Source organism: Dipodomys ordii, unplaced genomic scaffold (assembly GCF_000151885.1).
Source record: "Dipodomys ordii isolate 6190 unplaced genomic scaffold, Dord_2.0 Scaffold73, whole genome shotgun sequence".
In the NCBI taxonomy this organism is placed as follows: domain Eukaryota; kingdom Metazoa; phylum Chordata; class Mammalia; order Rodentia; family Heteromyidae; genus Dipodomys; species Dipodomys ordii.
In genome coordinates, this window is record NW_012267289.1 from 8,095,385 (window position 1) to 8,119,775 (window position 24,391).

At 34.4% G+C, this 24,391-nt stretch overlaps 1 protein-coding gene across 1 annotated transcript in view; it reads left to right on the top strand.

Annotated features, from left to right (window-relative positions):
• Positions 1-24,391, top strand: part of Epha6 (EPH receptor A6) — a 737,672-nt gene that overhangs the window by 581,239 nt on the left and 132,042 nt on the right. Inside the window, exons 11-12 of the mRNA XM_013024079.1 lie at positions 6,467-6,592; positions 19,752-19,813. Of these exons, the coding sequence (XP_012879533.1) occupies positions 6,467-6,592; positions 19,752-19,813 (188 nt within the window). The remainder of the gene's footprint in view (positions 1-6,466; positions 6,593-19,751; positions 19,814-24,391) is intronic.

A 24,391-nucleotide genomic window follows, 5' to 3' on the forward strand; every position in this document is an offset into this window, starting at 1 on the left:
TGCATTGGACATATAATATCTCTTTTCAAATCCACTTCACATTTATGATCATATTTTAAAATAGAGACCAACACACCATTATTATTTTCTCCTAAAGCCATACTTCATGTGCAATTGCACACATAGCTAGAGGTAGTCCCACAGAGAATGTGAGTCAGAGAATAGGATCTTTAGTTCTATGCCTAACTTTTTCTCTCATTCCAGGGGTCCTCATTGCTCTGCCTTCAAGAGCATGTCTCCCTGGTCTCTTAAATCCATAAATGAGAGAACACAAATGCAAAGCAGAGAACAAGTCAGGGGGATACTTGTATGGAAAGATTTGTCTGGATGGTTGTGTAATCGGGGTCTGCTCCTCTGTTTAGGAAAAACAATGTATGAGAGCTGGTGAGCATGGCTTCACAGGTGAACATTTTTATGATCCTAGAATATCCTAATGATATTCGAACTTCTTCAACTAGGAATCCACCTGTAGAATTGTTATCAAACAATCAGTACCATTTTCACAAAGAAGTAAAATATGAGCATGCTTCTATGTCCCATTTTAAAAGTTACTTTCTCAGCTGACCTCTCAATGCCTGGTTCCATTCAAATAGAAAAGTGAGAAGTTTCTTCAAAGAATTTATAATAAGGCACGTCGTAAATACACTTTATGAAAAATAAATGGAGAGAAAGCCAAAATGTGAGTGCTGAGGCTTGAACAATATGACTGTTTTGTGCCAGGCACTTTATAAACACTATTTTGAATGATTGTCTTCATAGGACAATGCTCCTACATATCTAAGGTGGGAACTGAAGCTCATGGTGGTTAAGTAGCACGTGGAAGGTCATGAATTGCTCCTCCCAGAGCAGAGCTCTGTGCTCTTCCCAGTGGAAATCAGCAGCATTAATCCAGGGCAAGGTGTTTCAGATGGCAAAGTTAAAGACCTCAGGCATTTGAGCAGTGTGTCTTGAATGAGTCATACTAAGAATAAGTATTCTTTCTTTGTGCCAAAGGCTGTGAACAAATGGTTCAAAGAGTAATGAGTATTTTAGTGCACTTGAACTAAAATGTGAGCAAGTTTGAAGTAAGTCTATGTGTTGGGCTTGTACCTCACCTCGTTGTTAGTAGGGAAATCTTGAGATTGTTTAAATGCACAATAATATAACCTAAACTAAAAGGACTCTGATTGGTGTCTACATCAAATTCTGACAAAAACCTGACATCAGCAAGTGAAACCAGGAAGAGTGGACACTTCCAATGGGAGTTGTTCAATAAGAATCACTGAAGTAATAAATTACCAGTTTGATCTGCAGACTCTTTTGAAAGTTGCAATGAGGCAAAAGCAGCTTCCACCTACCTCTTTATCCAGTGAACCTAAGGTACAAACCTCCCTTAAATAATATGACAAATATGTCTATGGTTCATAAATGTTACATGCGTAGCACACCTTGATGATAAAACTTAAATAGATGTAGTTTTCATACATGTGAACAAATGTTGCTTAACAACTCCTTAGCTGACTTCTTGACCCCTAAGGGGTAAAAGCATTTTTAAAGAACAGATAGTTTAAACAGGGTTGTCACACCAAACATAAATAAATCAAATCAATCAGCTTAGTAGAACTCTGCCAACCAAGGCTCAAGGCTGCCAGCTCCCCGGCGGCTCAATTGCAAGAATATGCTTTCAAATTCAGTGTACCTTTTTGTTGCTTGCTACATAAAAGAACTTTAAAATTTCAAAATGTGCTTGTTGCTGGTTCCTAACCAGTGGATTTTCATAAGCATTTAAAAAATCATAAATCTCATTAAGTTCCACAAAACTCTACACATTTTGAGGATATTTATTTAAATTAAGGCATATAGTGTTTTGAAAAATCTAGCAGAAATTTAGTTTTTATTTGTACAAGATGAAAGTACCTTTAAATAATACAATTTATATCATATATATGTGATTTTCATTCAGCTTAATAAATATTACATATTCAAGTTCTGAAGATGGTCAAGTAGAAAAGAATACATCATTATGATTGACCAGTCTCTGCTCTTAAATGTTCACAGCCTACTGGAGAAGCTGAAGCCCACAAGCTAACCTAATCCATGGACTATATGTTATTCAGTCTCTACAGTGTCTACAAAAAACATTTGAATTAGTTGTCTTCAGTTAAATGCAGTTTATTAATGCAGTTCAACTGAATGCATTTGTCACCAAGCTGATATTTCTGTTTCTTACACCCAGAAAGCTCCAAAAGGAGCTTGGGAGTTTGGGAGGAAAAAAAAGAAATAATAACTATTGCACTATATAATAGTATTTCTTTGTATTATAGTGTTCACGATTATACAGAGATCCAGAGATTGATTTCTTGCCAGGTATGCAGAATATATTTTGAATAAAATGATATCAGCCAAGACCAGAAGGACCTTTCAGATAGTGACAACAAAAGAGAGCATGGAGAAATGAAATGTAGGTCCAGTTCATGAAATTAAGAAAGAGGAGAAAGACAGAAAATATTCACCTTCCACTTATCAAATATGTACTGCTGACTGATAATAGACACTTCCCAGGTGACTCATAATAAGCCAGTGTGTTCATTATTACTAGCTCTATAATATCATTAGCTCTATGATACTCAAGACTAATCAGTTAGTAAATGGTAGAGTCAGAACTTAAAGGCTTGCTTCAGACCTAGGCATTTTTAATATTGAGCCTACTTCAAATATTAACAGACAGCAAATTTATTCCAGGTTCTTATTTGCTAATTTATTTCCCATAGCCCATTGAATATATATTCCACTGAATATGAGTCTCACTGAATAAAAATAGAGATATAAAAAGTAGATATACCCCTCACCAGGGGAAATATATAAGCTTTATTCAAAGCAACAAATAAAAGAATAATTATGTAATATATGTATAACCTGAAGGGAATTGTGGGAAGTTTATCCTTTTATAAGTGAGGAAATTGAGGGGAAGGGAAAATGGGGAGAAATGGAAGGGATGGTACTGATCAAGATGCATTGTACTCAAAACCTGACTTACACAATTGAAACCTCTTTGTAATGCTACTTAATAATTATAATTGCCTTTAAAAAGTCAAAGAACTTTTATTTTAAATGAAAATTGAAATACTTTTCTCAATAAGGATCTTAATTGATTTCTGACTATTTTAATTCTCCTTGTTCATGCTATAAACTTCAAAAAATAAACAAAACAACTAAGTTACAGCAACCATAATTGCATTGCATACATGCTACAAAGACTTAAAAGTTTAAAAAAATAACTCATGGAAAAAAGGTCAAAATTTATTTTTAAAGGCACTTCAAAATTAATTATACAATGCCTAACCATGGCATGACCCTCTTGCTTACATACTTTTATTATGACCTGTCTCACAGTAACTGAGTGAGAAATCTATAAAATTTATATTGCAATGACCTCAAGGATATAAGTAAAAACCCCAAACCATAATGTTATATTATCTTCAATTTGGTATTGAAGAATTAGGATTAAAGATAGCAATTCAGGTAAAGAGGAAATCACAAATTTAATTGTAGAAGTTTTTTCCATTTATAAGAATTTAGCAGATAGATAAAATGATTGAATCTTTGTCTTCGCTTATTTAGAGACATTTACTGAAAATTAAGTGTAACATCAAAAAATTTCATTTTCTATTTTTTTGTATTAGAAATATATATGTGATAGTTGTCTGTGTCTCAGGCCTATAATTCTAGCTGTTCAAGGGGCTGAGATTTGAAAATGCAGGTTGAAAGCCAGCCAGAGAATACAAATTCAAGATAATCATCTCCAGCTAAGCAACAAAAATACAAGCATGGCTCAAATGGTAGAGTTCCATCCCTGAGCAAAAGCAAGATTGCAAGGCCCTGACTGAATTCAAGCCTGAATACCTGGCTGCACTGATGTATGTACATGCACAGAGAGAAAAAGAGAGAGACAGACAGAGACAGAGACAGACAGAGACAGACAGAGACAGATACAGAGATAGACAGAGAAAGAAGAGAGAGACAGAGACAGAGAGAAAGAAATGAGTGTGATATGCAAAATCTAAATAAATTTACAGCATAAATGAACAATTCAAAAAGTGATTGACCAAAGAATGGATAAAAGGATAAAGAGATATCCACTTGTCATATTTTTACATTCTAAACCTAGATGAAAGCTAGATCTTTTTTCTCCCAAAAAAATTCACTTTGGCTCTTTAATCTTGTACAGAATCTCTCAGTAGATACTATTAGCATTTGGAGATAAAACCAGAGAGTACATTATTGCAGCATCTTCATCTTTCCACATACAAAATGCTAGTAATATTTTCCCAGTCATAATTTGTAATCACCAAAATGTGAAGTGACCACTCTTAAGCTGAGAACTTTTGTATAACTCAAAGACTCAAGACCCCTAATAAACTGGAAATGCAAGTATTTCAGTTAGTAAACAATACTAAAACCCAAATACTCATGGAAATTGAACTTTCTCCTGCCATACATTTTAGGCAGTGTTTATTCTTCAGTTACAAAATAAATAATTTGTAACTAATACATTTACAATTATTAAAATTATGAACTAGTCAAAGAATTTCAGCAACTTGAACAATTGGGTGAACTGAATGAAATCACTTCATATAAAAATCCTACAATTTAATTTATTTTCAATCCAGAGATAGGGAATTCTAACAGACGAGAATTTTACTTTTTTCTTGACTGATTCATGAAAACTTACAACTGTAGTGCTTCATCTTCTCCTGTTGACATATCTGACCTTAAGGAGGCAAAATCAGATGGTATTGCATCACATGGTATGATATCTCAACTGAATAGCACTTTTTCTGTTTTTTTTTTATCTATAAGAAAAATGACAGCTCCTTTAGAAAAAGAAACTGCAATAAATGAAAGACCTTTCAAACCACAGTACAGGAACATAATGAATCCGTTAAGAATGATGCAGCAAGTTTAGGAAGTGAAAGCTGGTAGTAAATATGACAAGCTGTTGCAACAACAAAAATAGTAATCACTGTAATCATAGCAACAAAAATAATCTTTTTATTTCAGTCCTTTCAAGGAGTTAAAAATAATGGGCACTTTTTCTAAGTTAGTAGTTTGGCAAAAATAGCAAAACCAGATAAAAATCTCAAAATGTGTACCGTATGCACAGTCTTTAGACTCACTGCTCTGTATGTTTTGTTTTTCTTCAAATTTCCATTAAGATAATTTCACATATCCTTTTCCTCTTGGCTCTACATGACTAATTTATTCCTTCTTTTTATAATCTAATATTCTTCAATATTAGTTTGCTATTACTAGGCTTTAGTACATCTATAATCAGCTAAAATTATATCCATTTTTCACAGTATATAATAAAATATTCATTTTTTATCATTATCTTAACCATTATAACACTCATATTTCTTTTGTTAGTTTAAGTAAGTATATATACTATGCAGTATATATACTAGGATATATAGTATATAGGATATAAAATATATACTATAGAATATATAACTATAACTATATAGCATATATAATATATACTATTTATAATACATAATATATGTATATACATTGTATATATACATATGTATATGTATATTTGTAGATACATATAAACATGTATGCACATATTATATGTACATTACATACAATGTATGTACATTAGTATATACAGACTATGTATATGTATGTGTACATTTTTTAAATTTTTTATTGTAAAGATACTATACAGAGGGTTACAGTTACATGAGCAAGGTAATGAGTACACTTCCTATTGAGCATTGTTACCCCCTCCATTGTTTTCCCCCTGCTATCCCTTCCCTCCCTACCTTCCCCGAGGTTATTTTTTTAAATTGTGATTAAGTGATTACATAATTTCCCAAATTTCACAGTATTGTGGAATAATAATGCTCATTTTTATATTTTATAATACATATGTGTATATATAATATGATCACCTCTACCTAGTAGTCATAGAAATGCCTTCATTTACCTTGTTTTCCCAGACCACAATGAGATATTACAATACAGAAAACACTTTGCATTGCAAGACATTGTGATATTGCCACTGAGCTCAATGACAAATATATGCAGTAACAAGGAAAAGCCCAGAAGTAGTGCTGTGGCTTAAGTGGTAGAGCGCTAGTCTAGAGTTCAAGAGGGACAGTGCCCAGGCCCAGAGTTTAGGCCCCACACCGACCAAAAAAAAAAAAAAAAACGGCTCTAACTTTGCATACTCTCATGTCTTATTTGTAATAGGGAATTGTGGCAAGTTAAAAACTGTGCACACTGATTATCACTAATGAAAAGTAACATTCTTTGCTACATCAAATACACTGATTTTTACACATTTATGAGAAAAATTGCATACCAGATCTTTAATTCCACAGCTTCCTCTTTGTTGAGTTTAGGTTTTATTCATATAAATGATCAGTAACTTTCCTGTAAAGAATACTGAGCAATATCAATTTTTTTTGTCTTTTCATAGGATCCTTTCCAGCCATTGGGGTGGAAGCATTTTGCCCCAGCTTCCTGAGGACAGGTTTTCTAAATAGTATCCAGGCCCCAAATCCAGTGCCAGGAGGAGGATCTTTGCCCCCCAGGATTCCTGCTGGTAGGTATTTCAGATGAACCTTTCTATCATCATGTAGAACAATAGAACTAGTTCTTGATAGAGTCTATCATGTTTTTGTTTCTAAATTATGTTGTTGAGAAGAAATGCAAGTGATTTCTGTAATGCAGAAGCCACAATTCTAAGAGTGAGTGCCGTAAAAATGGTGGAAAGAAAATAGAAAGAGGATCTGGACCTAAGTTTCCAATTTAGTGTAGAGCTGCTTCTTATGGAGAATCATTTACATATGAACTAGGGTTTCAGATCCTGAATTTGTAACTCAAGAGTAAAACAAGGATGGGTTTAAGCCACTTTGTACTGGAATTGGACATAAATGAGAACTTAAACTAAATGTTCTTGACAGAAAGAGTAAAGTGGTATTTGGGTGAGTATGCAGAGATTTAATTAAAGTTCCATACACTAAGGAAAAATGACTTCAAGAAAAGTGAGAAAGCAAATTTAAAAGACATTTTTGAGAAAGAAAATTGATGTACAGTCCTCTCTAAAAATAGCAATTTGATACAAGCCATGAAACAACAAAAAAATTGAATAGGGAACATTAAAAAACAACAATTTTACAACTTTGGGGGAGGGATGCAGAAGGTGGGGGAGGGAGAAATAGTGGGAGAACAGCAAAGGAGGGGTAACAATGCTCAACATGAAATGGACTCATTACCTTATTCCTGTAGCTGTAACCCCTCTGTACAGCATCTTTACAATAAAATAATTTTTTAAAAAATAAAAATAAATACAAAATAATTTTCAAAGTTGTGGAAACTGAGAAAAGTGAAAGAAGTGGTGGTTTAGACAGGGTAAGTGAGAATGTTGGAGGGAATGGCATTGGTCAAGATGCATTGTATTTATAAACTACTTTGTTAAAGGCAGCTCCTATGTACAATTACTTAAAGATAATAAAAAAAAAACATGTATCTAAAATAAAATTTTGAAGCTAGGTGTTTGTGACTCATACCTGTAATCCTAGCTACTCAAGAGGCTGAGATCTGAGGATAGTGCTCCAAAGCCAGCTCAGAAGACTCTTATCTCCAAATAATCACCAGAAAACTAGAAGTGGTCCTATGGCTCCAAGTGGTAGTGCTAAGCTGTGAGCAAAGAGCTTAGGGAACCACACCCAAGCCCTGAGTTCAAACCCCATGACCAACAACAACAACAACAAAAAAGGTGGGCCTGGGAAGGTGGCTTGATGGTAGAGCGCTTGCCTTGCATGCATGAGGCACTGGGTTGGATTCCTCAGCACCACATAAGCAGAAAAAAAAAAAAAGCCAGAAGTGGCCCTGTGGCTTAAGTGGTAGAGCACTAGCCTTGAGCTGAAGAGCTGATGGACAGCGCCCAGGCCCAGAGGTCAGGCCCTATGACCGCCCCCTCCCACCCCCAAAGAAAAGTTTCAAAGTTTAGTGATAACTTTGGATTTTCTATGGAATGATTGTAATAAAAAATTATTTTGTCATTTAGTTAAAAAAATGGCAGTCCTCCTCCATTGTATAGATATGAAATATATAAACCTTTTATGTGTAAACCAATTGAATAAGAATATTGATTCTTATAGTTTCTATCATAATGCTTATATTTATGTCATAATACTAAGGTCACAAATTGTGGTAATGACATCAGTATATTCAAAGTGGTGGCTGGCCAGTCCGCAATGCAGTTAGAAACATTGGAAATATCTGGGAAATCCAATAAAAATAAAATCCCAAGCTGTACATATCTTGTATTTATTAGCATAATTATGCCAAACATTGCCAAGATTATTTCAACTTTTTTGTCTTTTAATTACCTTTCAACTGTATTTTAAAAATTAAAACAAATGCTAAATATGCTTTGATATCATTCAGTTTAATTATTGGATAATTTACAAACAGTTGGAGAGTTTATGGCCAATAAGAGCACTGATGAATACAGTAAGCAAAATTAATAAATGTAAAAGATTAGCAATTTTAATTCTAATGTCTGTTATTCTACTTTTTCTTTGAGCTAAAAGTAAAAATGATATCACATGCACAGGTATGTTTTGCTGTTATTGTTTTCTCTTTGTTAGTTTAGTTTGTCATAGGGCTTGAACTCGTGCTCAAGGATAGTGCTTTACCTTCAGCCACATAGCCACTTCCAGTTTTTGAGTGGTTGATTAGAGGGACTGTTCTGCCTGGGCTGACTTTGAACAGCAGTCCTCAGATCTCAGCCTCCTGAGTAGCTAGGATTACAGGCATGAGCCACCAGAGCCTGTCTTATTGTTTTTAAAAAGGGTTACGGTAAAAACATTTCTATAAGCTGAGTTGAAAGAACTAAATACAAAATTAAAAAATGTAATTTTCATATGTATAGGTAACATCTCAGTGATACACATTGAAGAAGGATCAGACAATTGATAATTTAATGGCTTAATCCTGAATATTAAAGACAAATGTAACAAAGTGAAATATACCATTGACATGAATTATTTAGTGTCAACGTCTAGTGCATTGGGGTCCCTGGTGATTTCATGACCCTTACCCAGGGACCCCAACGCACTAGACGTTGACAATTTAGTATGACACAAAACAAAATAAAATAAACCTTGTCATATAGCCAGTGGAAATGACAGAAAGAAGATGAACCCAAACAGCAATAATTTTACTGTGAGGAATCAAAAAGAACATTCTAGCACTCAATTCTTCTAGGCTTTAAGCCAAATTTGCCTCCAGCTTTGGGGAAAAATAAACTTCAGTTTTCATGACTTACATATAAATCAGCTCTAACAAAATTACTTCATGTAAAATGTATAGATCTAAACTTGTTCTCTCACAATGAAATTAACTCACATTTCTGGCTTATAATCTTCAATAAGTAACCCTTAACCACTTGGTCAGTTCCCTTTCAGTAAAATTGGGACATTTTCCATGAAACTTGAGCTTATTTCTCAATGATCTCTTCATAACATTTTATATAGATAACTGAAAAAAATCATAATTAGTTTTTAATTTTTTATAGTTTTAAGGCCTGTATCATCTTCTTATCATCATCTTAAGAAATACTCTCACATGAATCTATGAGTCGGAACCACCTCTTCCCATGGCCAGTACCCAAGACTCTACAGGTTTGAAAGGTTGATTGATGTCCACTGAACAAAAATTAGTTTACTTTCTACCTATTGGTTCTATTGGTTATATAGTATTTTGAAGGTTTCAAGAGACATTTTTAGTGTTATTCCAGAAATTACTAAACCTAAATGATGCTAATTAAGTTTCCAATTCCTTTACTTAATCAAATTTAATGGGGTATGTCACTCTGTCTTAGAATAAATCTTATCTCTGTTTTTTTGTCTGTGCTACCAAAGAGTTTTTTTTGTATTTTTTATTGTGAAAATACTGTACAGAGGGGATACAATTACATGGGCAAGATAATGAGTACATTTCTTATCAAGCATTGTAGCCTCCTCCTCTGTTTCCCCTTACCATCCCTTCCCATCCTCCCCCCCCCCCACCCAATCCTCCCCGCTACCCCCCCCACCAAAGTTGTAAAGTTCATTTTTGACATAACGACTGTACATCTCATTGTTCCAAAGATATTTTTTGTATTTGTTTTCTACACTAACTGCAATATTAGGACACCAACAAGTCATAACTCAGAAAGCAGTAAACCATGGTTTCCCTTATTTGCAATAACTAGTATATGTCTGAGTCAAGCAGAAAAGTCAGATAAGTTGATGTTAGAGGAATGAACCCCAAGATAAGTATTCGTGGTTTTTTTTGTTTTTTTTTTCTTTCATACAATTGTTTCTATCATATTTATAAGATGATTTCTATGTTGCTTTGTATGTCCCATACTTTCATTGTTTTTGATGTAGGTATAATTTGTGGAGGGGAAGGGAAAAAACAAATCATTTAACTAGGGATACAGGTGGGCCCATTGCAACAATGAGATGTACAAGTTGTTATGTCGAAAAAGGAACTTAACAACTTTGTGGGGGTTGGGGGGAGGATCGGGTCTGGGGAGGGGAGGAGTATGGGAAGGGATGGGAAGGGGAAACAAAGAGGAGGCAACAATGCTTGATAAGAAATGTACTCGTTATCTTGCCCATGTAATTGTAACTCCTCTGTATGGTATTCTCACAATAAAAATAAAGAAAGAAAGAAAGCAGTAAGCCTGAAGTTAGTATTTATGTAACAGGAATAAATTGTATATTTCTAGAAAGGTCATGTTAAGGAATTATATTTCCTAGTCTCTTATAAGAAAGAAACACACCAGGAGTTATTAGCAGAAAGTTAACTAACAAGGAAACAGGAAACATGTAGGATTTAGAAATAATAATTTCTGGGGCTGGGAAGGTGGCTCAGTGGTAGAATGCTTGCCTTGCATGCATGAGGCCCTGGGTTCGACTCTTCAGCACCACATAAGCAGAAAAAGCCGGAAGTGGCGCTGTGGCTCAAGTGGTAGAGGGCTAGCCTTGAGCTGAAGAGCTGAGGGACAGTGCCCAGGCCCAGAGTTCAGGCCCACAACCGACAAAAAAAAAAAAAAAAAAAGAAATAATAATTTCTGGAAAAGGAAATCAGTGTTGAAGATGTCCCTGATGTCTGCCTTGTGGGTGACCTTCAAGCTCTTTTGTTTTGGGAGAGTGTTCTGCAGGACCTTTTAATCTATTCCCTGTGATTTAAATGCAGTGCTATAAATATAACACCCCCTTTCACATTGTTACCTGAGTATCTCTTTGTTTTATATCTTCATTTAAAAGAAAATAATAAAAGTGGAGTGAGATTCCCTCTCTGTTCACCTTGAATCAAAGAATACATAAAGATTAAAAAAAAAAAAAAACAGGATCTGTAAGCCAGGCACTAGTGGCTCACACTTGTAATCTTAGCTACTCAGGAGGCTGAGATTTGAGAAGCCTGCATGGTTCTAAACCAGGCGGACAGGAAAGTCCATGAAACTCTTATCTCCAATAAACTACTCAGAAAAAACAGAAATGATGCTATGGCTCAAGTGGTAGGGCATTAGCTTTAAGCAAAAGAAGCTCAGGGACAGCACCCAGGCCGTGAGTTCAAGCACCAGGACCAGCAAAAAAAAAAAAAAAATATATATATATATACATATATATATATAATTAGTGCATATATAATTTATGTTTGACATTATTGATCTCTTTATCATTTGAAAAAAACCTTAATGAGGCTTAGGTTATAAATTGAGTGTATTTCAATACTTGATTTTAAATTATAGCCACACTACACACCTATATAATATATATAAAATCCTACATTATTTTATTTTTATTTTATTTAGTTATTTATTTGCCGGTCATGGGGCCTGAATGCTGGGCCTGGACGCTGTCCTTCAGCTCTTCAGCTTAAGGCTAGCGCTCTACCACTTGAACCACAGCACCACTTCTGGCTTTTTCTGCTTATGTGGTGCTGAGGAATCAAACCCAGGGTCTCAAGCATGCAAGGCAAGCACTCTACCACTGAGCCACCGTCCCAGCCCTCTACATAATTTTAGACTGACTTGTTATCATTGAAGGCAATCCCTAGTTTTATAAATAAATAACATGTCCAACTATAGCAAAAGATGTACATAGATCTCAATCAATGCTAAGATGCTTTCACAGGCTATTAAAATGATTATTAATATTTTTCTCTCCATGTTGTATGTGAAATCCTTTCTGATATGAAGTCAGGGTACATATTGCATGCATTTTTATTCTGTCTTTTTCTTCAAAATGGATAGTTTAGATGTCAGGAATGGGCCAGGAATGATAAATAAATTTGTAGCTGCAGAGTTGAGGATCTGTTGAATGTATTATCAAGTTTTGATCCATACAGAAAACTGCAACAAAAAAGTAACACAAGTATTTATAACAGATAGCAGAATCTAAAAATATATAGAATAACTTAAGGAAAATTGGCATAAATTTAATATGCCAAGGGAAATCAACAATAGGAAAGGATATACATTTTAAATAAAATCAAACAGCAGCTCAGAAAAATAAAATTAAACCGCTTCATTTCTTCATGTTTTCAGGCAACCTGAGAAAAATTCAGTAACTTTGTTACAAATCTATAGTTTTCTATTTCAAAAACAAATCACGTATCCCCATACAACCCCTGTTGGCTATGGTTTTTCCAGTGGTGACTTTTTAATTCCTCTACAGTATATACAAGTTCACTTCAATTGCTTTTAACAACATATCATTGTAATAAGTACAAATTTACATAACAAGATCTTTTATGTAAAAGATCTTCAGGAGGAAAAAGATGCTTTTCTTTAACTGAAGAGAATATATGTCATACATGTTTGCATTGCAAATGATTCAATTTGTATAAGTGAAGTGTATGTGGTTGTATTTGTGTGTGCTTGCTTAAACTAAGAGCTAACTATGAAGGAAACTGGAAAACCTAGATGAAATGTGCACATTCTAGGCCCTACAAAGTCATGCAAAATGTATGGCAGTAAGAAGAAATTCTTTCCTCTGTATTATTGGCTCCTAGCTTCTCCATTCTTTGCCATCTACATGACTTCCCCAGTGCAGGCCCTAACTCGATAGCCATCTGTGCATTTTTTCTCCAGAGAACTCTTTGTCTGAAAGTTTTGCAGCTAGAGGCTGCGAAAAGAAGAAAACTCTGAATATCAGTAGCTATTCAGAAAAATTTCTCTCATGAAAACTAGACCTCGAGTTGAAGCAGAAAACTGAGATGATTGCTGTGTTTGCAATGCAGAGAGGCATAAAGAGATAGAATCAGAGATATGATGACAAACAGCACATCAGGCCAATAGAATCACAGTAAATTGGATTTCTAGCTGAACAAAACTAACTAGACCTTTTAAAATAGTCTCAACCTTGCTAGTGTTGGGTTAGAGTTACTTTGAACAACTGATTAAGACATGTTTTTACAGTACAAAAACCAGGACATCATCCAGGTTGTATTGAGGTGCCTTGCTCTCTTGCAGAAGTCAGTGCTTTTACACATGATTTTGTACTTACCCCCTCTTCTGGTTCTTTGGCTTAACTTAAAGGGAAACACACAAAGAGGAAATGATTTAAAACTTAAGGAAGGCAAGAACCAAATGAGTCAGGATAGAAGCATGAAGCTCTTCTTCAAACCTTCAGACACTCAGATTATACAAAATTTGATACATTACAGTTCATGAAATTAAGGATTCTATGGAAAGGTGGTCTTTCTTTACTGATTTAGGTCAAGAAATCAGATCCTTTCTGGATTGTGTTTTGTGTCACTGGCATGAAACAAATGAAAACTTGGTGATTCTTTAACGTGTTTCCTAATCCTAACTTTGAAAATCAAACAGACTCCATCTCTCAAAAATACAGACATTGGGAGATGGGAGGGCAGAGAGAGGGCAGGGATGGTAAAGGGAAACAAAGGAGGAGGCAACAATGCTGGATAAGAAATGTACTCATTACCTTGCTCATGTAATTGTAACCCCTCTTTACAGTATTTCACAATAAAAAAACTTATTAATATAAAAAAAGACATCATGTGTGCAAATGTTTCTATATAGTTGCAGAATGTTTCTGGGCATTATGGAATCTTTCAGTGAAGTGCTCTGGTTGGTAAAAACTTGATGTTCTACTTTTAAAGTTATGCCAAAGTGACCAAAGTGAGCACTATCAGGTTTATGTAAGACTGACAGGACATTCAAAAAACTGAAAGGAAAGAGAATACAGCAAAATATTCTATGCATATGCTACAAAATTAAGAAAAGTGAGAGAAGGAATAGGTTGGGAGGGATGAATGAGAATGGTGGAACAGTGATATTCATCAAGACACATTGTATTCAGAAACTTCTTTGTTGAATGCCAACTCTTTTGAACAACTACTTAAATCTTCTTTATCAATATTTTTAAATGACAGGAAAAAAACAGAACTGCAGAATGTGTTTGATATAAAGCTCTTGAGCATTTACAAAGTAAGTTTCTATTTTTTTCCTAGCTGAACAAAGTGAAAAAAGTCTTAAAAGAACCTTAAAATAATCTGCCTAGGTTTTTACATAGTTCTTTATTCAACACCGTTAAATACTTTTAGCCTTTGACCTTAACTAAGCCTTCTTATTAACAAAAATGGTTTCTTTTATTTGAATAAGTTTGAATCTTAAAAATATAAATTGTATATATACATAGCTCTTTACCTTCTCACTGAGAATAACTTACTTCCTAGAAAACTCTGCAGTTTTGTTACTAGAGATTGTGCCATTTATTTTGCTCCTATTTAAAGAAACAATCAACACTTTCAAAACATGCATCCAAGAATCACTTCTTCCCAAAAGAACAATTCTAACAAATTATGTACAGCTTGCTAAATTAGCCCAGTCTCTGTGTGAATTGCATTTCATCTTGATATTGGCTGAGCTTGTTTTGTCTGTTTTCACTTTAATTAGAAATATGAGAAGGAATCAAGCTGCTCAAATGCCTCTTTCCATCCAGAAAACAATTCCTACAGGGTGCAGGCATGCACTGTGGGGCTACTGAGCCACTTAAGAACATAAGTAAGAGATAGACCAGCTCTGGTGGGAAAGTTGTCTCCTCTGAGTATTCAGTTCTTTGGCTTTATAGGACAAAGCTCAGGGGAATTTGCCTCATGATACTTTCCATGGTTCCATTCACAGAAGTCTCAGAGAGAGTGAATTCAACAAAGTGGAAATAAAATTAAATATCTTGTAAGAATTTCAGCAAAACTTGGAGACTAAATAACAACTTACTTAGAGGGGACTCAAAGTAGTCAGTGATTTAATTATGTCAGATTCATGATTCATTTAACAAATATATTCAGGATAATTACAGTATCATCATAAATAACCTGTGTAGCTGGCATATAGCAAATGTATCTTGCATAGAGGTTTGCTTTATTTTTGAATTCTCTGCTAATTACAATTCAGTGGTAAATGATACAGAAGACCAGACAACATATTTTATTTTATCATCATCTATATTTTATCACTTACATATTTTATCATTTCTGTAACAAAAAGACACTTTCGAACTCAGAAATAAAAGTCAGGCATTTGAATCCACTGCCGGAAGATTTGTTGCTTTCCACTACACATTAGGGACTCTTAAAATCTTCAAGGTGTAACAGTTATTTTCTCTAGGGATTTTTTAAATATGCAGCACATTGCTGCTCTTAAATGCTCTCATGTATGCTTCTTTTTTTCATGTATGCTTCTTACAACTGAAATTTCCACTTGGAAGTCTTGTCCTTTGAAGTCTCATCATAAGAAAATTGCAAATGAATTGATTTGCAATGTAACCTCAATAAAATTATCATACACTGATGCTTTGGATAAGTACATTTTTTTCAGCTAGTTTTTTGGGGGACTTTTTTCGGCTTTGTGTAGACTGCTTTAGCATTTAGAAACACTTAGATTTAGAAACATTTAGATTCTGAAGGTTGTGGCTTCAAATCCTGGCCACATAAGTTTCATGTTTTGTGTTTTTGTCAAGATCCTTAAACTCTCAGTGTATCACTAATCCTACTTATTACAGTGAACAAATCATCAGTCTGCAAGGGCAAATCAGAAGATTAAATGAATTAATGCACATCTGTAAAATGAATGTCCACAGACTAGCACCAAACACACTACAGCTCTTATAAAATATTAATTATAGCCAGGCAATGAGAACATCCCTGAAATCTCAGCTACTCCAAAGATAAAGTCAGGAGGAATGAGAATTTGAAGCCAAACTGGAAAAGTTAAGGACACAACCTCAAAATCAAAACAAAGTAAAAATTAAATTGCTGAGCATATGACTCATATGATAAGAGTGCTTGGCCAGCAAGTGCAAGACTGTGAGTTCGGATCCCAATATGTAAAAACAAAGTCATCAATCCATCTGTACTGACTTAGAGGTAGTTATTTTAAGTTATCTGTGCAAAAGCTATTTACACAAGCATGTTTACTGTAGCTACATATAAGTATTTGACATGCAGTGTAATTTGGTTTTGAGTCTAGATATTATGCAATATTTCAAGACATGGAAAAATTCTGTTGCTTTTTGCTCAAGTGTTTTCTAAGAGTAACTACATTATTGAATATTCTGTCCATTTCTTTCATATACTTGGAAATCAAGAACTCACCAATGGTTTCAAACACATTTGCTTTTAACTTGACTTTTATTATACATATTATATATTGTGTATTGTATATATCCATATCTAGATATGGAGATAATAAAAATCAAGAAGCTATTATAAAATCTCTCATATTAGTAAACACTTGGAATCTGGTTAGTGTCTTATGTGAAAACATTATCTAGCATAAGGAATCATTGACAGTATCTTTTAATGTCTACTTGACATTCCTAGTTATGGAAGAAATCTTTTTTGCTTTTATGGTAATTGGTGGTATGGAGAAAGACATTGCTAGATATTACTGAGTTAATTCATGTATATGGTATGCCACTGGTCTACAGAACTTCAGGAAAATTCTCCTAACACCCTTTGATTGGCTCTCAAACAAATCCAAATTAAGAAACTACAGTTTTCTTAAATATAAAGCACACCCACCTAATTCTTTGCTCATTTGTTAAGGAGACTTTCAAATAAGAGGTCCACTGTATACATTTGTTTTTTTGGTCAGTCATGGGGCCTGAACTCTGGGCCTGGATGCTGTCCCTCAGCTCTTCAGCTCAAGACTAGCGCTCTACCACTTGAGCCATAGCACCACTTCTGGCTTTTTCTGCTTATGTGGTGCTGAGGAGTTGAACCCAGGGCCTCATGCATGCAAGGCAAGCACTCTCTGAAGAGCCACATTCCCAGCCCTAGTGTATACATTTTACAGTGAATGATTTGGTATTGAGATAAAAACAAAGTGGAAAATGATCCCTGCTAATAAGTAGCAAAAAGAAAAGCAGAAGGAGATAGAACTGACCAAGAAATAATGACAGGATGATAAGCCCAGTTAGGAAAGGTAAGATCCCTCACTGAAGGCAGTTGGCTAATGGGAAGAGGTTTAAGGTTTTGGTTTTTTTGAAATAAGTTTTTATTGTGAAAATACTGTACAGAGGGGTTATAATCACATGAGCAACAAGGTAATGAGTACATTTCTTATCAAGCATTGTTGCCTCCTCCTTTGTTTTTTCTCTCTCATTCCTTCCCTCCCATCTCCACAAGTACATTCCTCCCTCGCTCCCCACTCCTGCCTAAATTGTAAAGTTCATTTTTTGACATAGCATCTTGTGCATCTCATTGTTGCAATGGGTCCACCTGTATCCCTATTTAAACAATTTGTTTTTTCCCTTCTGCTCCCCAAATTATACCAACATCAAATACAGTGAAAACAGGGGTTTGGTTTACGGGTTTTATCTGTGAGTCTTTCTTTTTTTCTTAGATAAATTTGAAAAGACACAAAGTTCTAAGATAGATGGCTTTATACTACCACTTGCCAGTTCTTTCAGTTAGACCCTAATTTGTCTTTTCTGTATAATTGGATAATATTAGATTGTAACAGTACAAGTAAAATCCTTGCAAGCACTTTTGACTCTAAGACTAAAGTTATTAAGGAAATGTTACATAATTAAAAACAGCCACAAGGTGTTCTTCTGACTGAACTGTTCAGGACAGACTGCAAAGTTTCTGAGAATAGAGGTGAGGCCGAACGAGGCAGTTACCACAGTAGCCCCTTTCTCCCTCAAGTCTATAATCCATCATCATTCAAACTGGAATATTCCTCACACAGTGTCTACATCTATCTCCTATCTCTAAGCTGAAACCAATGGCTAAATTAGATTTCATGACAAATTCTCAGGTTTTAAATCTGGACCTTCAAGATCTCTGCTTCCAAAAGTGCTGACAGTTCATTTGACCTCAATCATTGCTGACAAAGTTCTTTATTCATATTTGGGGTGAAATTAATGACTTTGAGTTACATTGTAAAATATGAGTTAATACTCACTACAAATGGAAAACTTCTTTGGGTTCAAATTCTCAGCATAATAAATCAGGAGCCCTATTACTACATTTAACCTTTAATGCGTCTTTCCTTAAAACAGACATTTAAATGTAAAATCTAGCATTTGCATTTATTGTAGTAATTTATGATGGTCACTCTTTGTAACGCGAAAGTCTTTGAGTTCATTTTAAAAAAAGACATGAATTTCAATGACAGCCAATATCTTCATCATCAGCAATGATTTCCCATAGTTTCTCTCCAGAACTTTCTTGTATCAGAAAGAAAAAACCATGTGCTATCTAGATTGTATTGCCCAAAATTCTAATAAGAAGCAAGAAATATAGAAGTAAAAGGTAAATATTTCATATATACTTATTTCAGGTAAATAACATTTTCCCTTCAATTGAAATTTTATCTTTTAAGGTTGGGCAATTGTGCAGAAAAAAATGTATTCTTTTATTTGAAAGAAATCAAAGTTATATGTGTCAAAAATTCTAGTAACTAGAAGTATGTCAGGAACTGGAACAATTGATATGATAAAACAAGAAATAAATGATGTTCGGTTTCTGATCTTATATTCTGCACTAGACTACAAAATCAGTTACTTATTTTTCATGAGCAACCATCATTTCTCTCTTAATCAAATTTGTGTCCAATATAAAAATGATCAGGAGCTCTTATAAATCCTGCCAGCTTTGTCACCTTCATCAATCTTCTGGAATTTTTTCTGCTTGAAATTCCTTAAAACCTGACTGTGCCTAATCATTTTATAGTGTCTTGAAGAGAATGAATGAATATCTCCTTTCTGCTTTGTTTAGGAATATTTTAGAAATGTAAGTGAACAAAAAATATTTAGAAATGTAAGTGAACAAAAAATGGCTACCCTATCGTGGAGATTGTATCCCAACTGCAAAAACAGCAACCATATCTGCTTAAAACCTGTTTTTGCTGTTTGATTGACTTCTTAGAAGAAGCTGGAAGACAAAGATAACCTAATCTAAACAAGTGGTTGGGAGGATGGGGAAGAGGCTTTAGGGGGGAAAAAAAGTTTAATTCTCTGGTAATTTGCATTGTAATTCATGAGATGCCATTAAGAATTGGAGAGATACATGTGCATAATATGAGTGTACTTTTATAGAAGCAGGTTGGAAAATGAAGTTTCTATTAATAAAAAAACAGATAATTCAGCTACCACAGCTGGAAATCTCTAACTGCAGCACATATTTCTGTAATTGCTATAATCTTTGTGTGTTCTCTTGCTCTTTTGCAGGCAGACCAGTAATGATTGTGGTAGAATATATGGAAAATGGATCCTTAGACTCCTTTTTGCGGGTGAGGTGCCCTTTTCTGAAGGCATTTAAATAAGCTATTCTGGATTCTGTATTTGAAATCAGTTATCATAAATTAATTTTTGCATAACATTGTGTATTTCTGTGAAGTATTGCAGCATTTTCTCCAGGGTGCATGTCTGGGATCCTGTGATACATTAGAGTATTATTAATGGGGGATAGGATATATGCTTAAAATATAATTGATTTGTCCTATAATTTCTCGTACCACATTAATATATGTGTGTACACATACATTCCAAATAGTGCCCTCATAATGAATGAAATTAAATGAAATTCAATTGCCTCACACAGCCATTCATTTTGGGGGGTACTATTTTACAGTTTAGTGTGATGCTTTATGTTTTATGAAGCCTACACCTTAAATTTCAGTATATTTACCAACAGTATCTCAAGTTCATTTCAGAAAACTAATTCTGCCAACTCTTTTTCATGTCCATGAATAAAGATTTACTGATATTCAGTCATGCTATTAGGTATATAGTTGTCTGTAGTTGCTCAGTACTACTGTGGCAGAGTTGAGAGGTTATAATAGAATGCATGGTCTGGAAAGCCCCAAAATTCTGAATTCATCCTTTTTCATACAAAAGCTTGCAGATTCCTGGACAATAGGAAGTTAGTTTCTAAGTCTGACTGCACCCTAAGTTCCTACCAACTTTGACTCTCAAGTTTATTTGGCTGTAAACTTAATTTCTGACTACTCAGGAAAAAAGAGAATAAAACTCCCTTAGTGATAAACTTTTTGGATACCAATTTTATATCACCTTTGTATTTTTTCAGTTGGTGAGAGGGCTTAGACTCAGGGCCTGGGCACTTTCCTTGAACTCTTTCACTCAAGGCTAGTGCTCTACCACTTTGAGCCATAGCTACACTTCCAGTTTGCTAGTGGTTAATTGGAAATACTAGTCTCGTGGACTTTCCTGCCCAGGCTGTCTTTGAACCACAATCCTCATATCTTGGCTTCCTGAGTAGCTAGGATCAGGCTTGAGCTACCAGCACCTTGCAAATCAAACTTTTTAAGATTATTATAGAGTTGATATTCAGAGGGGTTACAGTGGCATGAATCAGGTAATGAGTAATGAATATAATTCTTTTGGACCATATCTCCCCAACCATCCCTATCTCCCAGTCTTTTCCTCCTGTCCCCATCTACAAGATATCCACATTATGTTCCACATAGTGTCTACTGAGTATCACTGCTGTATTTGTTCATCCTTGTTCTACTTTTTATGTGCCCTACAGTACCCTCCCCCCAAAACAAACTTACAACAAGACAAAGGGAAAAGGAAAAATAAACAGCTCCAATTGCAAATCAAAAATGTCTCTTGTTTCTTTTTCTTGCAGTTCATTTCATAGAATATTATTTTATATGATCTTCTATACATAGCTATTGAGCCTTTGTCTACCTCCTTTGGCCTCTGTATGTTAATGATCAATGTTCTAAATGATTGCTCATGTCCCAGTGTGTATGCATATATATATACATTCTATTACATTATAAAATAATATATTAAAATATTAATAAATTGTATATTATATAACATGTATATAATATATACTAATATGTATTATATATATATTGCTTATAATATATAATAATATATTATTGTTTTTTAATACAATGTGTTTATTTGTACATGTATAGGCACATTCTAGTTACCATAAATGAAGGAAACTATGCAGTCTATGTTTCTTTGGCTCTGGCTTACTTTTCTTAACATAATTTTCTAAGATTTTCTATTTCATTTTATTTTTAATTTTTTTATTTTTTAATTTTTATTTTTTTAAATTTTTTTATGGTGAAAATACTGTACAGAGGGGTTACAATTACATGGGCAAGATAGTGAGTACATTTCTTATCAAGCATTGTAGCCTCCTCTTTTGTTGTAAAGTTCGTTTTTGACATGACAACTTGTACTTCTCATTGTTGCAATGGGTCCATATTTTCTTGATGGACATCCAGGTTGATTCCACGTATTGGCTATGGTAAACAATACTGCAATGAATATTGTACTGGTAGCTTTAGTTTGGCCTGATTTGTGGTCCATCAGTTAAATGCCCAGGTGTGGGATTGCTGGATCATAGGGAAGCTCTATGTTTAGTCTTAAGGAACCTCCCTACTGCTTTCCAGAGTGGTTAAACAAGTTTACATTCTCACCAACTTTGGAGTATCATTTGGCCACATCCTACCAACATTTGTTATTATTAGTTTTACTGATAATGGCCATTCTAATTGGTGTGAGGTAGAATCTCAAAATATACCTAGAACTCAAAAGAATTAACCCTCTATCCCTCCCGCACAGTATAACCCCTGCTCTCGCTGTATTTCATGTCGGTATAATTTGTGGAGGGGAAGGGGAAAAACAAATCGTTTAAATAGGGATACAGGTGGACCCATTGCAACAATGGGATGTACAAGTCCTTATGTCAAAAAGGAACTTTACAACTTTGGTTGGGGGGGGGAGAGGATAGGGAGGAAGATGGGAAGGGATGGGAAGGGGAAACAAAGGAGGAGCCTACAATGCTTGATAAGAAATGTACTCATTATCGTGCCTATGTAATTGTAACCCCTCTGTACAGTATTTTCACAATAAAAAATAAAATAAAAATAAATTAACCCTCTGCAAAAAAGTAAACCTTCAAAAATTCCACAACCCAATCAATAAAGGAACTAAAAACTTAAAGAGAGACTTCTCAGAGAAGGAAAAAAGAATGCCCAATACACACATGAAAAAGTGTTCAACATCTCTAGCCATAAAAGAAATAATACTTTTTAAGTGACTTCTTTTTAAAAGAATACTTTATATAAAAATTATATGTTTTGTGATACAAACTAAGAAGGTGAAAATAGACCAAACACATATTTCAAATCATAGTCATATTTTAAAAGCTGTCATATGCTTGGAAGAACACAAAATTATCAATCCAGTAAATATTTTTCTTCTGTAGAAGGCCATACAATTGAATGACACTGTATTCTTGAAACTGTACCTTATAAGAGAAATGACTATTTTTCTGTATTAGGGAATGGATGGAATTCTGGAAATTGGGATGTTTTATCTTAAATGAAATGTTCTTTTGTCTCTTCATTTTCCCTCCACATTACTTGGACACGTTTCATTTGCATCTCACTTTCCCTCTTGCTTTTATTTTTACTTATTTTTCTGGATTCATGGCCTCTTCTTCCGTCTGTCCTCAGCATTTTGCAGTAATGATATATCTACACTGCAACTGGACTTGATACCCAGATCCAAGAAAAGAAGCTCAATTCAGCAAAATCTCTAGATAGTTATACAGCAGTACCACTTTCTTAGCACATACTTTCAACTGAATGTGCTACTTAAGGCAGAATGAAATTCATAGATGTTTGAGTCATGAACTGTTTGTTTTATTTATCGATTTCTGAATGTGTTATTTGGCCTTGTATTCATTTCACCTGTAAATGTTTTCATTTATTTTAAAATAATTTAGCAGAAGCTCCAATGGTACTTGAGAAAAATGGATACTTAAGCCTTCCATAATGTTTATTCATAAACACATTTTATCAAATACATATCAAAATGAAACACCATCTAATAATGTTTGGGAAAGGCTGGTTTTCTTTTTCTTTTCTTGTCTTGGTACCGACTGTACCAAGTCTGCCAAAGCAGACTATAATGACAAAAATACAGCAGATACTCAATAGAAATTGCTGCTGAACATCCATGAAAGTAACTGTGACAATCAAACTGAGATCTGTTAGTTTCAGGTACACTTTTTATTCAAATGAATGCTTAGGTAATTATACTATGTTGTGAGGAAACAGCAATATGTTAGAAATGAAAGATGCAAGAATCCTATTACTTGCTTTTGAATGGCATGTTTCAGGTCAGGGAAGATTGGTTTACACCTATAATCCAAGCTACATAGAAAACAGAGATTGAAAAAAAAATACAATTTGAAGCCAGTCAGGGAAATAGCTACCCCATCTCAAGAAAAATAAAAAAGCCTAGAGTGTTGTTATATGTCTATAATCCCACCTAAGTGAAAGTCATAGGTAGAACAATTATTGGCCAAAGCTCACTGTGGACAAAAATGCAAAATCCCCTCCCCGCAAAAAGCCGGGGATGGCTCAAGTGGTAGAACTCCTGCCTACCAAATAATTCTCTGAGTTCAAACACAGAACAGGTTTTTTAAGTAGTGTGTTTTATGATTTAATTTTTGTAAACATTTTCAGCTCTATGTATTATGTAGGTAAGATATTACAAGAGAGTCTGGTACAAAAATTACTTGTTTAATTGATGACAAAGCACTGTTCCTACTACTAGAGAATATGAACACCTATATTTTTGGTTCTGTCATGAGGTATTTGACCTTGGGTCTACCACATATTTCTCTCTATAGAAGCAGAATACAAAGATATACACCTCATTGCTAAAATTATTGAATAGACTAGAGCAAAGTCTGTGGAACAGTACCTGACACTTCATAAATCGCTGACTCGTAGCACCTGATTTCATATATTATGAGCTCTTTAATTGTGTACAACGTTTTCTTATAAGTCCACAACCATCTTTTCTGA